This window comes from Hemicordylus capensis, chromosome 5 (assembly GCF_027244095.1).
Source record: "Hemicordylus capensis ecotype Gifberg chromosome 5, rHemCap1.1.pri, whole genome shotgun sequence".
NCBI lineage: Eukaryota > Metazoa > Chordata > Lepidosauria > Squamata > Cordylidae > Hemicordylus > Hemicordylus capensis.
Window position 1 is genome coordinate 189,292,936 of NC_069661.1, and position 17,621 is coordinate 189,310,556.

At 43.6% G+C, this 17,621-nt stretch overlaps 1 protein-coding gene and 1 long non-coding RNA gene across 4 annotated transcripts in view; one reads left to right on the forward strand and one right to left on the reverse strand.

Annotated features, from left to right (window-relative positions):
* PTPRB (protein tyrosine phosphatase receptor type B) overlaps positions 1-17,621 on the reverse strand; it is a 119,848-nt gene that overhangs the window by 85,854 nt on the left and 16,373 nt on the right. For 2 of the 3 annotated variants that reach the window (XR_008309102.1, XM_053258072.1), the window contains exons 4-5: positions 9,954-10,230; positions 4,044-4,322 (exon numbers count right to left, since the gene is read on the reverse strand). Coding sequence is in view for 2 of the 3 variants with exons in the window: in XM_053258072.1 (XP_053114047.1) it covers positions 4,044-4,322; positions 9,954-10,230 (556 nt within the window). In the remaining variant the exon portion in view is untranslated. Of the gene's footprint in view, positions 1-4,043; positions 4,323-9,953; positions 10,231-10,939; positions 11,546-17,621 lie in introns of those variants that run through there. The other variant, XM_053258073.1, reaches the window with a different exon arrangement.
* The window catches only part of LOC128328263 (uncharacterized), a 31,060-nt gene continuing 25,763 nt past the window's right edge, over positions 12,325-17,621 (forward strand). The window contains exons 1-3 of the long non-coding RNA XR_008309103.1: positions 12,325-12,885; positions 14,384-14,430; positions 15,184-15,330. This is a non-coding gene — a long non-coding RNA (uncharacterized LOC128328263). The remainder of the gene's footprint in view (positions 12,886-14,383; positions 14,431-15,183; positions 15,331-17,621) is intronic.

Sequence of the window (17,621 nt, forward strand, 5' to 3'; positions counted from 1 at the left end):
CCCACCGCCACTTCTGCCCCCCTCTTCCCCCCCACCCCCGGGCCTTGCCTCCATGGCTGGGCTGGGCCCGCCACTGCCTCTGGCCTCTGCAGCCAGGCCTGCCGCTGTCGCGGCAACCAGTTCTCCTGGGTGCGCCTCAGCCAATCAGGCCCATCCGCCGCCCAGTCAATCAGCTGGGCGCTGGGACGCACATTCCAAGGCACACCAAGGAGAATTAATAATATAGATTGTAGATCAGCCCCTTCAAATTAATTAACGTGATGATTAATTAATGTGGTGATTCTCTTTATTTAGCAGGTTGAGAGTAACTGGCCCTATCCACCCCCAGCACAGTACCTCCAGTGACTGTTTCTGGTGTCACTGTCTATCATATGTTTCTTTTTCAATTGTGAGCCCTTTGGGGACAGGAATCCATCTTGTTTCTTTCTTTATTATTTATCTCTGTAAACCGCCTTTGAAACCTTTGTTGAAGTAGTAGTTGTTGTTGTTAATAGAGGTCTAGAGCCAGCCTAAGTAAGCCATCTTCCTGGTCCATTCAATGGCCACATTCAGCTATTATAACAAAATATTTTAATAAACTGCACTTAATCTCAGACTCACAAACTCCCTCCTTCTCTTACCCCCTCTTTCACCTAAGAGGTGAGGAATTAGAAGCTCCCATTTCTGTTTTGCAGTTTAATGTTGCATTCAAATGTGGCAAATTGGGATGTATACAAACCTTCATTTGTTCTCAAATCCTAATCTAAAATCCAGGATCAAATTGTGGTTTCATATTGTGATTTGAGGACAAGCTATGATTTTTACAAACCACAGTTTGCCTGAATGCAAGAACAAACTGCAGCTGGGTACAAACTAGCAGCAGACCCTAATTTCTTCCCATTGCATATGAAGTAGGTAGAAGGTCAAGAGGGAGAGTTTAAGTCTGAAGCTCACCATGGTGTGTTTTTGCAACAACAAACCACAGTTTATGATGTCTGAATGTGGCCAATAGGGCAATTCAAACCATGGTTTGGAGGACTGCTTGTACATTCCCTCCTTTGCTGAACCAGCAAAATATGGTTTCACTGAAACCTTCAAACCAGTATTGCAAATCAGAATGAAACTGTGGTTTGCAATACTGTTTTGGAGAACTCCCTGAAACTATAGTTTCCTTGTTTGGATGCAGGCATGGCCTGTGAATGCGCCACACCTCTGGGGTGGTGGCGGGCGGCATCTTTAAGTGTAAACAGAGCTGGTGCTCCATGCCACCAAGCAGCCCCCACAGTGGGGAATCGCCTCCACCATTCACCTGGCCGCTGGCAGGGGCTCGCCTCCATGGGAGCCTGGTGAGTGGCAGAGGCGATTCCCTGCCGCGGGGGCTGTTGGGTGGCATGGAGCATCGGCTCTGCTTACACTTAAAGAAGTCGCCCACCACCCCGCCCCGCCCCCCGGAGGCGCGTTCACGGGCCGCGCCTGTATGGATGTAAAGGTAAACTGTTGTTAGATTAAACCAGTAATGGTTCAGTCTATTAAGTAATGCATTAAGCTGCCCACACAAAGGGGAGAAGGAAAAGAGAGGAAACAGCACATGAGTGCAGAGCTTGTTCCCAATCCTCCAAGTCTAGGGCTGCCATATGGAAAAGAGTGCAGTTCTCCTGCACCCTTAACAGATGCACAGAAGAGGAGATTGCAGCAGGTGCAGCTTTTCTTCCCCCTGCATGACAAGCTATATCTGCTGGAATTTCCTCTTCTGTGCATCTCCTAAAGATACAGAAGACTTGTCCTCTTTTCTACATGGCAGTCCTATACAAGTCATTGTTTAGAGCATTGTCTGAATTGGATCAATATTTGCATTTTGGTGTAGAAGAAGCGGGGAGAAAGGTCCAACCATTGATTATCTTGTCTTATGTTTTGGTAACGCTGGCTATAGCTCATGGGTCCTCAACCTCCCCCCCCCCTTTTTTCCCCCCAAGTTTCACATCAGGGCTTCAAAATCTCTTTATCCCTTCCTACTACCTGGGAAATGAGGCCTCTTCAGATCACCCTGCAGAATTCCACTCAATCAAGCAGGATCAACTCTTTGTTACTTCATGACCTATCCATATACTTTCAGGCACATCTGCGGCAGTAAGGGAATGCTGGTAAAATGCTGAATCATCCCTGCTGAGCTTTCTGGCAAAGACTACCCCTAAAACTTTTCTGTATTTCTGGTATGTTCATAGATGGCTGCTGCCACCACCCGTTTATCAACAGAGCTTAAGCCCACCTGGGCTTGGGGTGGAATCCCAGGGAAACTCTATTTCTCTTGCTATTGGAAAAGTACACAAAAATCCTCCATGTAAAAGCCTACACGTGGTGAGAAAACTGGTAGCTGCTGAACGTCTGAGGACATGCTTGCACCAGAGTAAGACCCCCTTCCAGCCCACCCTTTCTTCTGAGTTAAAAATCCCACTCGGATAGGCTTGTAAAAGAAAAGAACAAAAAGAAAAACAGTTTTATTCAAATGCTACAAACTGCTTCCATCTGAGGCTCTCTCATCTTTTAGTAACAGGTAAAAATACTCAGAAGGTTACAAGAATATTTCAAAAAGCACCCCAAATTATGTTGGGGCAGCACGCTTTAAAAATTGTGGTTACCCAGTTGCAAGGAACAGGTATGTAGGAAAATACAAAAGCACCTTTAAAAATTTACAGAGAATTTTGCAATGCCCTGGCTGGATAGGTGAAGGCTAGTGTTTCTTAGTTTAGTTACATTACAGGTAAACAATCATAGAACAGTTTCAAGGATATACAAAGCACACACAAAAGAAACTGAAAGTCTAACGCAATGTCTGACTAAACAAACTTTTCCCTAGACTAACTTCCCAAAGCCAAAGCACTGGCTTCCTTTGTCTTGAACTCACCAAACCCTGGATGAAAATTCAAGCCCCTGCAGTTCTATCTTCCAAAAGCTGCAGTCATCTTCTAGCAGCCATCCTCCCTGGCCACATGTGTTCTTCTCTGCCCCCGCCTGCAGCCTGCTTCTTCTAACAAAGAACTCCTTCCTCCCAATGGCTCCCTAGGTCCCACCCATCTGGTTTGCTGACTGGCTGAGCCCTGGAGTTCAGCAGCCTGTCAGTCAGGAGTGGGTTCACTTCTGGTTAACTCTTTAGGGGAGGGGAGGCAGGTGTAACCCTTGCTGTTTAATGGTTAAATCATTAGATTATATAGGCTTGTCCAGTACAGGCTGAGTAGGGACTATCATATATGTGTGGTTGTTGTTTTTTTTAAAGGTGCAATCCTCAGAGGATCCAGAGGTTTGAAGAAGAAGGTCCCTGCCTAGAAAGCTCCTGTGAGACTAGCTGGTTACTTGCTAAGCTTATACTTATTTTCAGATTATAAAAAGAAGGGACAGCAACATCAGTCTATATCTCAACACCAGCCAAGAAAGATCAACATTTAGAAACGTGAGATTCCAGATTCTGGTTGGACATTAGTGGGAAAAGAAAGAACAAACAAACAAACAAACAAACAACAAAAACCTCAGTTTGGGACACATGAGTCTGAGCATGTCTCTGTAACATCCCCCCCCCAAAAAAAATTCTGTTTGATTGTGTTAAAAAAAAAGAAACATTGAAGTACAAATTTATTATTTAATTTTTGTTATAATTGTGATCATTTATATAGAAAGCTAAAGGAAAATAAATCCCACAAGGCAGGATTACACTGCCATTGTAAAAGGACCCATCCATAGTGTATAGAAATGGTTATACAAGCAGCAACTTTCTTCAAGCCCATCTTTCCTTTCTACAACAGACTTTTTGTACTGCTCACTCTCCCAAGGTTCAAATGCTTCACTTTGAGACACTTTGATCTAAATAATAAGGGAAGCCCTCCTAGTGCTTATCATGTGCAAGTCCAGGTTAAATAATTAGATGTGGAATATCATCTTCTTGCATGCTTTCCAGTTTTGAATCTTAGGACAACTCTTTTATGCTTAAATTATTATGATTGAGAATATGATTTCCCCCATAACCTTATTAGGAACTCAGGTAGAATATGCTTTGTGGAATTTGTTATTCTTACCAGTAGAGCCTCTGGTCTCAACTGAAGAGCTATTCTTATTTCCAGCAACTGCACTGATTAAGATGGTGTATTTGCTGCCAGGTGTCAGATTGGCAAATGTCTGTTCATATCTTGAAATGCCTCCAGAAACTTGGATCTCCTGAACTTTTCTGATTTGATTATCAAACAATTGAAGTTCATACCAGTCTACCTTTCCCAAAGATGGGCTCCACCAGACTTGTAAGGCCGTAGGTGTAGTTTTTTCCTTTTTAATGTCAAACCTTTCAGGTGGCAAAGGATCTGTGTTCCATAAGACAAAACAGAAAAAGCTCATAATGCAGAACATGCCCATTTATTTACCTTAAAAAAAAAAGTATTAATTATAAAACTTAAAAGTTCTTTATAGAAGATACTGGGGAGAAGACGTGAGGATAAAAATCTATCAAGAAAAGAGGAGAGAGGTGCTGAATCAACATGGAGGAGCCACTGTGGAGTAGGAGAGAAATGGATGACGGCTTCTGGAATACCAGGAAGGGAAGCATGAAGAAGTGCCGTATTGGGGAGGCAGCAGGAGGAAAACTTTGCATTCAGGGTGATCATAGAGCGTTGATGCGAGAGAGAGAGAGAGAGAGAGAGAGAGAGAGAGATGATTGGTGTATAATATTGTCCCAGAGGCCTCTGGCATGTGCTGCTTTATTCGGGACAGACGCCCATCAGTTTGGAAATGGTGCACAGCCCCCTTGTGCTGCTTTTTCTGTCAGAGTACAAATCTCTGAGCAAACTTGCTTAAGTAGTGATGCCACATAGGCACATAATGCAAGGCTCACATACTTTTCTGACCTGTTTAGCTTTGCCCAGAAAGTGACAGTGTGTGCCTTAGAGGCCCCTGTGCAGGAGCTTAACTATAATAGGGCAAGAAGAGACAGTTGTCTGGGGGCCCACTGCCTTGGGGGGGCCCCCAGAGGCAAGTCACATGACTGACTCCCCCAGCCACGCACCCGCCCGGGCTTCTTTCAGTTGTATTCATCCTCCAAAACTGATATGAGTGTTAGTTAGTTGGTTAGTTGTTTATTTACGATCTTAGATCAAACATCAATATACACAGAATATACACAGTAAAAAGAAAATAATGGAGACAAAGTCTAAAATGTCATCAAATATATAAAATCAGGAATCTTTGACAGTAACCAATTGCTGTGCTCTAGCTTCTCTTAGTTTGGTCAATGTGTAACAAAATTTAACAACCGCCAGGGATATGAGTGTTAAGACCTGGAGCTACCAGAACAGCATGTCTTTCTCTAGTACCATTAAATGACTTGCATCGTCCACAATTCACAAAACCTTTTAAAAATAATTTAGGATGATGTTCTATTGTGACACATAGAATATGTATGTATGCATGTGTGTGTGTGTGTGTGTGTGTGTGTGTATAAATTTTACTATGCTTTTTGTTACCACTATTCAGCCTCATTTAAGATTTCTTTACTTCATTAACTGAGCTTCAGTGAGCGGGGGGCATTTAAAAATCTTGTCTCTGGGCCCACTCCAACCTTGCTATGCCCCTGCCCCTTTGATTGTGCAGGGGAGGACATCCTTTCATTTAGAGCTGGGGGAAGTGGCATCTGGATAAAAAGGAGGGTGGGGCAGACTTGTGCACTGTTTTTGATCTCACCAGCACCCGGTCCAAAGTAAGAGCGTAATAATGCAAAAGGCACCCAGGGTGCACTTTCATTTTCCAAGTGGAAGGGTGATGTACAGTTGTCTTGAACTGCTTTTGTACTTTACAATCTATAAATTGGCTTAGGAAATAGTTCAGCCCAGACCAAAAGCAGCACATAAGAGATTTCTGTGCTGCTTGGTTGAACAGGTAGACATGATGGGCAGGACTACAAATTAATCTTCTGGGAAAGGGGGCCTTCCCTGTTGTCCATCCCTGCAATAAGTCTTCTGTACATTCTGTACTCCAGGGGGCTGGAAGGTCACTTCCTTTTCTCTCAAATTTGGAATCAGTAACCATCCATCATGTTTCATAACTTTGTGGCAAGGTAATGCATTAGACAAGGAACTGCCCTTGATGGCAATGCAGAAGCTTCACCTGATGCCAGAGAATGTGACTGCATTTTGTCAGAGGATGGTCATCAGGAACATATGATACTGGTGCTTCACTGATATCTGCAGATCAATGTTCTTGCTATTGTTAAAAACAAATCCCAAATATGGTTTGGATTTTGGTGACCAGAAGGACATGATGGTATGAGAGCTCACTTTGAACTCTTAGTAATGGTTTTATATTGCTTACATTTTATTACTTGCCCTGGCCTTTAGGATGGGGAAGGCCACAAGCCAAATAATTAAGGGTATATAGTCCAGCCCTTATTAAGTCCAATATTGGTTTCAGTTGGAGAATTAAGCATCTGTTTAATTTGCTCCCACTTAAATCAATGGGAATGTGGATGTTTAACTCTGGCTGAATTGTGGCCACAAACAAACAAATGAATGAATATATAAGAACTGGAGGTGGGATACAATTCTTAAAGTAAATTAAAAGGTTGCGTGCCTAGAAAGTTAAGTTCAGAAATTCAGACTTTATCTAATCTATCTAGCCCAGAACACAAAACACTCAGTCCTCTGTACATCCGTTAGAACAAAGGAACAATGAGATTGGGAAGTGCCTGGCCTGAAAAGCCCTGGCTAGAAACAAACACTTAAAAAACCATTTACATTGTTGTAAAGTTCTTGACTGGCAATGATCCAATACTGAGATATCATAGAAATAAAATAAATTTTTGCAGTACCCTGTCATATATTGGCTACAGAATTTGAGGTTTAAATAAGAAATCGGTCTTAGGTAAACTTTGAGAAGCTGTCGATTTTGGAAAGATATCAAATGAAAAAAACTACTGTGCTTGCATTGTCAGTTATTATTATTTCAATTTCTGTTCCACTTCCCTGCAATGCCTTTGAAACAGCTTTGTGCATATTAAGAAGGTGTTAGCTTTTAATCTTCAGATTTCAAAGGAATGAATTGACTATAACATAATAATAATAACAATGTATTGTTATTATGATAATTGTCTTTACATAGCATCAGGATGTCTCTCTATATTTTATTAGATAATTATTGTCCTACAGTATATGAGTACAAACAACAATTTATTAGAATATTTGATTCACTCCATTAAAAAGCAAAATTTAAGAATTCCTTATTTTAAATGTTATTCTGCATAGATGTATATGTTCAATATATGCAAGGAGAAGCAAAAAGGCCTGGTTACACATGCATAATTAAAAGTAATGTGAAGACATGCCTTTAATGAGAGCAAGAATACTTTTCAAAAATCAGCTAAAAGAGAACAAAGACGTCTTGGCTCAGGGTATGAAACAATACCCTGAGGTTGTTCACATGACTGGGCAGGTGGTGGTGGGGAAGGCTGCTTTAACTCATCTCCCCCCCAGATGACTGCTCCAATGTTGCTAGGAGTGCGGAGTGCACTCCCCGATGATCTGCAATGCGGAGCAGTGATCAGTGCAGATGTCCAGAGGCCAGAACAATGCACCCTGGCCTCCAGAGATCCCACAATGCACCACACAATACGTGCAAAGCATTGGGGGATTCCACCAAGAGACGGGTGCTCTAGGCCGTCTAAACATAGCCCCAGCGAACACACAATCCGGTAGCCCAGGTTAATTGGCTCTCTTAACCTCAGGTAACAGCTGGGCTAAAAAGCTGGACTAGGCGACGCTGCCCCACCGAGATAGGGCCTGATCCCAGCAGTCCTCATGTGCAGCCTAACTCAGGTTGGGTTTCCCTAGCCTGGGTTACGCTGCACATGAGAACAGACTCCCTTTGTGGATATAAGATAAACAATGCCTGGAGTCTTATGTTCAAAGACAGTGGGCAGCTCCCAGGTTAGACAGTCATGACTAAGCACCATTGGAAACAATTAGACAACTTAGTCATGACTAATGTCCCTATTAATTCCAATAGGACTCAGTCTGGATGCTGCCCACTTTCTTTTAGCCAGTCCAAGGTATTTGTGAATTAAATTTTCATTAAAATGGCTTGCATCTGATACAAATGGCTTTCATTCATGTAACACTGTTCTGGCAACCTGGCTGCAAACGCTACTTTTAATAATCTATGAAACAGTGGCGGCCCGTGAATGCGCCTCTGGGGCGGGGGTGGCGGCGGGAGGTACCTTTAAGAGTAAATTAATTCAGTGCTCACCTCCACGGCGGCGGCACCTGAATGCTGTTCGGAGCCGCCACATGCCGCGCAGCAGTCCCTACAGCGGGGAAGCGCCTCTGCCACTCACCGGGCTTCCACAGAGCCGAACCCCCGCCAGCAGCCAGGTGAGTGGCGGAGGCACCTCCCCACCGTAGAGGCTGCTGAGCGGCACGTTGCAGCTCTGAACAGTGTTCAGGTGCCGCGGAGGTGAGCACCAAATTAATTTACTCTTAAAGGTGCCTCCCGCCGCCCGCCCCCCCCCCCGGAGGCACGTTCATGGGCCACCACTGCTATGAAACACCAAAAAACTGAAAATGTATCTGCTTTGCAAGTTGAAAGCCTCCAGTACAAGACAACAGGAATGCTAGCAACAGATTTGTTTCATTCCTTCAGCTACCAGGTCTTTTCACAGAACAGTTTCCAAAAACGCATGGAAATTTGTTGAACATCACATATGTAAATCAAATTCAGAATACCAAAAAAAATATGCTCGGTATTATCAGCAATAAGAAATATCTGCGAGTCAGAAAGGCATTTCTGAATCAGAAAATCCACATGTTGTTACTTTTATTCTAAACAACTACTCTTTAGTACAGCTAGTATAATAGTTTTACTCTCTGCTGTATAAAATTGCACATCTAATGCCTCTATTGTTAGTTGAATGTATATGCATCACTATAGGCAAGCAAGGCAATAGTCCAGAAGGATCATTTTGGAATATTCTGCATCTAGCAATCTCAGACATAAACCTGTACACTTTAAAAGTGTGTGTCCTTCTTCTAGTACAGGTTACATGAGATGAAGTTCTCATATAATAAAATACTTGACAAATGTATTATATTTCAAGTAATAATCAAATGCATTGATATGAGCATTGGTAGGCTAGGTAAGTACATTTAGAGTCCGTTATGTTCCCTGTAACACTACAATGAACATCTCTATTTACACACTAGGGTTCCAATCCTAAACCTGCTTGCTTGCTTGGGAGTAAGTCTCATTGAACTTAGTGGGGCTTATTTCTGAGTAAAAATGTATAAAATTGCACTCTAAATGAATTTCCATGAGTGATTGGACTTATAGACCTGTATGAAGCATGGGCAATACACTTCAATGGTGTTTAATTTGTTAAAATCACTAAAATCACTAAAATCTGCAATGGCAATATAGTATCTAGAAATTGAAAAATAAAGGCAGTAATTAATAGGCAGTAATAAGTCCTGCTTTCTAAAAATGTATGACTGAAGTAAAAAGGAATGCTAAATCCTAGCTTGTTCACAAGATAATTATCATGCAATCTGAAAAAAACAAAAACACAAACACACCACCTCAAGATTTCAGATAGTTTTGAGATTGCAAACACAACCCTTTAATAATATCCAGTCTGTTGCTCACCTTGCTGTTAAAACGAACTATTGAACAAAGCATAGGAAGCTTGCTCTTACTGAACAAAGCATAGGGAGATTGCACAGTATTAGCAGCAAGGGGAGGGTGTAATTTTGCATCCAATGACCAATGTATGGAATATATTTAAATGTGTTTAGCATGATCATTGCCAGCCCTTCTAAAGCTGCACTTATTTTCATTTTACATTATCACAACAAGTTCCTCTGGATAAACAACACACACAGAGAAAGGCAAGAATAGAAGCCCTGGTGCCTAAACTTATTGTGCAGGAACATCAAACCTGCACCTGCCACTCATACCTGTTTGCAAGGTGATATTGCTGGCTTCTCCATCAGATAAGGATACAATTCGGAGATGGTACAAAGTCCCTGCTTCCAGGCCATTGTAGTTACACTCATAGGAGCCGTTGGCTTTCTGGGTGTGCTGGCAAACCCTATATAGGGCATTGTTGGCTCTGCAGGTTACACTGAAGTTACAGGGATTCCCCAAAGTGTTCCACTTCAGATAGATAGACCCGCTGGAGACTTTCCACTCTGTCTGGTTGATGATGCATTTTACTGGAGCTCCTAGACCGCTCTAGAGAAAGAGCAGGAAAAGCATGCAATGGTTATCTAGTGTGGAGAGAATGATTTCTTCTCTCCTTTTGCACTCACTGAAGTCAAACATTTTGGATGTTAGAGACTCTTGTACCTCAATCTTACACACACTGACAGTAAGTCCCTTGATTCTGATGGAAATCAACTCCCCGTATATGTGTATACCAAAAGACACACAGGCATTCTTGAATCCTATGTTAATTAATCTAGAATGCCTACCACCTTCATGTTCTGCAGACTCGATCCCAAACACAGAATACAAGAATACAACCCCATTTCACCCATAGATATGGCCTGAAAAGACTGGGGTTGGGGGTGGGGATCCATTCTCTTTAATACCTTGACTAGGAGGACAGGGTGGGTGGAAGATGTCAAGCAGCAACACATGTATAGGGTGAGGATAATATCGACTGAGGAATGCACCACCTGAACACCTTGGAGAAATTTCATTAAGAAGAAACCTGGGGGCAGCCTTCATCCTTGGAGATGAAAGATCTCCTGTTTGACAAGGTGGTGCTGAAAGCAAAGTTAAGGGAGGTAGATCAGATGACCTGAAGAACAGCATGGGTCTTTAGCAGGAGGGATGCATTTCTTGGGTGGAAGGAGATTTGGGTGCTGCCTTGAAAGTCCCCCTATCCGCCCTCCCCCGCGGACCCTCAGCTCTTGTCTTGCGAGGGTCTGTCACCCACCTTGAGAAGGGCCAGCGCAAGAATCCACAAGGAGACTCCCGCTTCACATCTCAGCCTTGCCATCCGTTTGGATCTGCAAGGCAGGCGGCGGGTGGGGGCGAGGAAGCACCTTTTGCCCCGCCGACGACGCCTGGATTCCTCAGCTCCCCCACTGCAGGGCTGAGGGTCGCAACCCACGGCCGCCCTCTGCAGGCCAGCTCGACCGTTGCAGGCGCTCAGGGGGCTCCTTGAGGTTTCCTTCGAGCAGGGCGTGCGCAGGGGTTGCTGCCCGGGGCGGTTGGCCGGCGCGGCGAGAAGACACGGCAGGGGACAGCTGCCCGCTGCTCTTCCCACGCTGCCATTCTGACCCGGCTCTTGCCAGGCGCTTCGCTGCTCACGGGGCAATGTCCGAGGCTTCTTGCGGAGGACTTTCTCCCCCTCCGCCTCGAGCAGAGCCAATGCCTGAGAAGGCAAATGAGTAGCCCGCGCGCCTCTGCCAGCCGCGCTTTGTTCGCCTCCCTCCTCGGGACTTTCACTTTCTGGCTCCCGCGCTTTCTGGTGCTCCTCGCCTCACAGCGCCTGCTGCTTTCTCTAGCCCCCATGGCCCCCTCTCTCCGTTTCTCTCTTCCTCCACCCCACTCCACACCCTTCTTCCTTCCTCCTTCCCTCCCTCGTCTGGGACTTCTTTCCCAGGGCTATTTCTGACACTGGATGGACGAGGAGATGATTTCCTTCAGGCATTTTCTCCTCCCCCTGGAATGTCCTATGTAAACCTCCTTGTTTCACACTTGCCTCAATGCTGCCTAGGCTCATCCAAATCATTTGCCCTTTCCTCTCCTCTCTCATGGGGCTTGCCTGTGAATGATTCAGAGCTTGTTTTGACAACAAAAAAAAGATAACTGCTTAACAGGCTTCAAGCATGGATCTATCTGACAAGGCAAGCGGGAGGGTGGGGTGGAGGACTCCGAGCATGAAGGAAATGATAGGCAAGAAAATGAGCCCCCTGGCTTTCTTCCCTCAGCTCAACCTCTGAAAAGTGACTATGTGCACACACCACTATGTCTGACATCTGGATGGGTAGAAGTGAGGACAGCCCATTTCCACTGGCAGAGATCCAACACAAATCCTCTGGGGTTGTTACTTTGGTTTGAGGTAGCAAGAGGAAACAAAATTATAGAATAACTCCAAAACAACCACCTCAGCAACTACCCTGAATACCTGATTGTGCAAACAAGCCCTTAAGTGCCCTTTTCAAGTTGAGATATAACCCATTTTTCTAGACTCTGTTCAGTCACTTTGACAGGAAATGCAAATTTCCTCTCTGCTATCTTAGCAAGAATAAATCAGTAACCAACAGATTTATTTTTCTCTCACATTCCAGCCAATAATGTAGCCCCACTTTTCCTCCAGAACACACACCAGTCAGAATTTTATGCACTGTGATATTTCAGTTCCCTACAATTCCATAGCTGGGAGAGCAAACATTAAGAAGAAAGATGTCCAGCTTATCTCCGTATTTCCTACTCCTGCATCAGCATCTGTCTCTGAAACAATAAATCAATATATAGCAAGGACATTTCCATATGTTCAGGGAACAATGTAAATGAACTGCTTGCAATTCAGAGAAAGCAGCAGAAAATGAATTCTGTCATTTACTTATTTGCTTTTATTAGACTTTACTGATAACCACTGCAAATACATATTGCTAGAATTCTTCCGTACTGACTATCACATTGCACCATCATTCCATGCCAAGACAATGCCATGACTATGCAGTAGCTCTTGGAAAATTATACTAAGGCATATGTAGCCTGCCAAAACCAGGCAAAAAACTGGAGAGATGAAGGAGGGAGAATCAGAGTTCTCTCCTTCCCTTTCACCACAGCTGGAGTGCTGCCGCTTATGCTGTCAGGAGTATGTGTGGTTTAAAGGCAGAAGGCTTTGAGGACTGGAGAGGTTGTGGATAGGTGAGTAAACTTGGAATTCTTCTCTGCTTTGGAATTTAGAGCAGGCGAGCATTATGAACTCCTGAAGCTCAGTGTTTGGTGTGGGGCCATTGAGCTATGATAACCACTAGAGATGTATATACCAGGCAGTCTAAAAATATGATTTTTAAAAATATGATTAAATAGATAAGCAAGCGAGCATTGTGTGAATAAGCCCCCCACTTTGCATATCCAGGTGTCTCCTTCCAACCTGTCAGGAAGCAGATCTCTTACCTGACTCTGACAATGTCAGAGGATCTAACAGAGTCCCCTAGGGAAAGCTGGAAGCAGGAAAAGGCCAGTGGCAGGCACAAAATGCAGGCTTAAGGAGATGCCTGTGCTGTGCTCTGCTGTGCTGCCAGCCAGTGAGCCAGGAGCAGCCTCCATTTCTCTTGAGAGCAATGAGATCTCAGGAGAGCTTGAGGGGTTTCCTCACAGTGCTAGAGTGCAGGCATGGGATTGCCAGCAGTGTCTATTTAAAGTTCAGGGTGGAGAGGTTAGGGGTAGGTGGGGGGGAAAGCAAGCATGAAAGAGGGTTAGGGATCAGCAGTACTGAGTCAGCCCTGAGAGGAAGGTGCCCAGGGAGCAGAAGAAGCATGTGGAGTTGCAGAGCCCCCTTCCTCTCCCAGTAACGGAGGAGTCAAAAGGCAGGGTCAGCAGCCTAGCAAACCCTGAGCGGGTTGTCTGACCAAAGAATCAATGCAGCCGATTTCAAGGGCTGTAGCTATAATTGAGTGGATGGGTTCAAAGAACTCAGGGGCCCCAGTTCCTGAGGGCCACTCAGCTCCACCCCTCCCCGTTTTCTTCATTATCTCCTTCACTCTAAGTGGCTGCCGGGGAAAGGGGTGAACACGGGCCCCCTCTCTCCTTGCTACGCCCCTGCCTATTTCATTTGGTGATCCCAAATACTGTTGTTATGAAGGACTCTTTTTGCACACCTTTCTGCAACCATTCTATTTGGTTGCCCCTTTTCCAGCTCTGTGACATCCTTTTTGAGCGGAAGCAACCAGAACTGGATGTAGTCTTCCAAATCATGTGGCTGCACTGTAGATTTATATAAAGTCATCATGATACTGACTCAGTTCAAACAGCAGCTGCTGCACATGATATTCTTGGGGCTGCAGTGAGAACATACCTGCCCCAACATCACAAAAGGACATGCTGAGGTGATCTTGACATGTCTAATTGTGTGTGAGGAGTATTCTTTGGAATCAACCCTCTACATGTGCTCCAAAACCCTGTTGCTCATTTAGGGGTGATTCTGATCGATGCTTCTTACACACGGTTAAAGGATGTGCTGATCACATTAGCACATCCTTTAGTGATGCTGAGCTTTCCTGCTGCAGGAGCCATGCTGGTTCTTCAGCAAAGCTTGCTTTTTTATATGTTTAATCATTCTAGTGTTAATAATACATTCCCTCAATTTATACCAAGACAGAAATTTGGCTAATGGACTTTCAATTTCCTTGTTCCCCCATAGATCCCTTTTGAAAATTGGTATTCCATTGGCTGTCTTCCACTTCTCTGGTAAGACTTTAGTGACATTGCATACTTTTATTATTAAACTAACATTTTCACATATGAGTTCTTTAAAAACTCATAGGTATATTTCCTAGTGCCAACTTTTAATTTGACAGTCATTCCTAGAATTTCATATCTTGGTACTTCTAATGGACGTGGTTCAAACAGAAATGAACTAAGCTTAAACTTGAACTTAAAACCAGTGATATGGTTTTTGTCTTCAAGAGACCGTTTCAGCACATGGCTCATGTGACTGAAAGCAGTAGTAGATTACATGGGAATGAGAATGGGCCCTCAGTTATTTTTTAAAAAGTTGAGTGTGAAGTCTGAAATGACATTGCAGAACTCATCTTTCATTGTATTTTAACTAAATGCAGTACAAAACTGTTCAAACTGTGCTCTATAAATACAGCATCATAGTTTATCAATAGTGATAGTTTAATGGATTAACAAACTAGTTTTCCCTTTAAAATATCACTACTAAAGTTAAACTGGCACAAGATAGATGCAGTAAATACGTAAGCTTTCACTAAACGCTGGTCAACATCCAGAGTAACAGTTGCTGGTAATGCTTCACATGTGCACCTGGGGAGAGGCAATTTTATTTATCTCCCCTTTCTTCCCAAGCTCACTGTGACTTCCAAAAATATGCCTGTGAGGGTTGCACAACCCTCAGGGACATATTTTTGAGTAACAGTTGGCTTCAGGATATCATCAAAAATCACTACTTTCCTGTTTTGTTTTTTGTTTTTGTTCCAGGTCATGTATCAAAATAAAGTTCTACTCCTCTCCTGCAGTATGTGTGGAGCATTAACAACACCAGTGATGCCTTAGTCTGGATGTTGGCCATTGCTGATTTCTGCTGAGCCAGGCTTTAAGAAGAGAGAGTGAGAGAAAGAGCTGAAAGTAAGTTTGAAGAGTGCCTGTACACATCACCAATAGCAGGTTCCAATCTGTTTCAATCTCAGAGCCTTTCCCAAGGCTTCCTGACTTTGCGGGGGAGGGGAAACCACTACTTTGCCATTTTTATCAGAAGGAAATGGGCTTTGCATAGCTTTTCTCATAGTTTTGAAAGTGCAAGCTGTAGATTTACTTGCAACTCAAGGTTGCTCTAACATAAACAAAAAACAAAAAACATCCAAGCAACTACCATTGTCCCTTGAAAATGGGTTGACCTCAGTCGAACAGCTGCTTATAGATTTTCATTGTGCATTTGAAGAAATATTATTGTTCTTCATAATAATACTGAGCATTTCATACTCTCATTTATAGTCTGAATGAGTCAAATAAACATTAAATACACAAATGTATTTTTAACATTTCCATGTATATGGACAAGTAATTTATGTGGATGGATGTCAAAGCAAAATAGTGTGATTAACACTGATGCACCATAAATGCATGTACTTAAAATGGCATTTCCATGTGAAAATAGAGATATTACTGTAGCACTTCAGTAAGTAGCATATCAATGCCCCAAGCCAGAAATATGTCTCTGATTTATCTATCTGTGGTGTTACATGCTTCGTACACTCATTAAGGTCCATGCAAATAGAGAAGACATGTATCTATCCATAACAGCTGAGAGAGAGAAATTTCCTGCACTTGTACTTTTCCCACAGTGCTCTTAATCAGACTAATGGTCATTTGAACAATCCACAGACCGAAAGCTTCTAATCTGATATTGATCAGTCTTCTCTACTTCTCTGAAAGGCAGTCTTTCTTAATGAAACATTGACCTTTGATTGGAGAAGACAGTGAGCTCTTCCTTGGCCGATTGTCCCAATTTTGTGTGTATTTCTTTTCTAAGCTGACAGATGAAGTTGAAATCCTTCATTTCCCCCTGAAATGATGTGACAGATTTGATTAGAAGCATGCAGCCAAATAACTTGCTGGCTGCTTCAAATCAACATAAATTTGGTTTTCTGCTGCCTCAACACACTGCATGTTGGCCCTCATTGTCTATTTTAGAGAAGTCAGGTCACAATCTTGCAGGGACAGTAACGGCAATAATTTCCCCACTTTCTGTGGTGTCCAGACCTAGCAATCCTATGCTTCTCTTGGCTCTCTGGCCCACAGTTCCCAGCCCTCTAAACCTCTTTTGCCTGCCTGCTTTCATCTTGCCAAAGGTGTACATCTCCACTCATACTTTCTTCTTTACTCCACCTTTCTTCAACACCATGTCTTCACCACCCATCGTTCCCTTGGGTTCCTGTTCTTCAAGCCACTGCCTGCTTTGTCTGATGTCATTTAGCTATACTGGCCTACATACTCAGCAATGCAATCTGAATGTTACAATGTCAGGAGCAAGCAGTTGTGCAACAGCAAGAATTATGCAGAATGCATCGACACAAGAGTAATTCCATTATTTCCATGGGATCACTCTTGTGTCAATGCATTCTGCACAATTCGTACAGTTGTGCAACTGTGTGCTCGCAATGATGCAACATGCTTGCTTCATTGTGCAATATGTGGGCCACTATCCCTTAGTCACCTGCCCTAGCACTCCTCTCTTCCTCCCTCCTTGATAACTTGCACAGCCTACAGATCTTAAATCCAATGAACTTCCTTCAGAGCTTCCTCTCTTAATTATTCCATTCTTGCACAAGTTTCTTATTTCCTCTGCCCTTTCCTTCCAGCCTCTTCAAGCCCTGCCTTTCCTTCAGTGTCCTTACTTCTGGCCTCCCTGCTCTTTAGCTTCCCAGCAAACCATTTCATTTCCTGAGCAACTAAACATTATGTGTCACTACAGCAGCTCAGCCAGTCAATATCAAAAGTTGTGGTATGACAGATGCAATACGAAAAAAATATGCCCCCACAAAATCAATGGTGATGTTGAGGGCCACTGTTTACAGTCTCACAGAGGTTTTTTTAAAAATATAGTTTGCTTCCCTGGAGGCTTCTCACTGGGTCATGGCCAACTCCAGATTTGAAGAGGCCCTTGGCAATGTGCCCTCCATGCCCCCCACCACCTTCCCTAAGCTTCACAGAGAAAGCCTATCTTGATAGCAGTGGCAGTAGTTCTTCTCTCAATGACTGCCACCTGCCATTTCCCCCACAATGCCCCATAGTACCAGGGCACTGTGTGGTACCAAATGACACTCTACACATAAGTAGCCTTCATATCCCCCCACTGACAATGCTCCAGAGCAATGCTACAAAGAGGGCGATGTAGGGTAGGGTGGTGGTGGGAGATG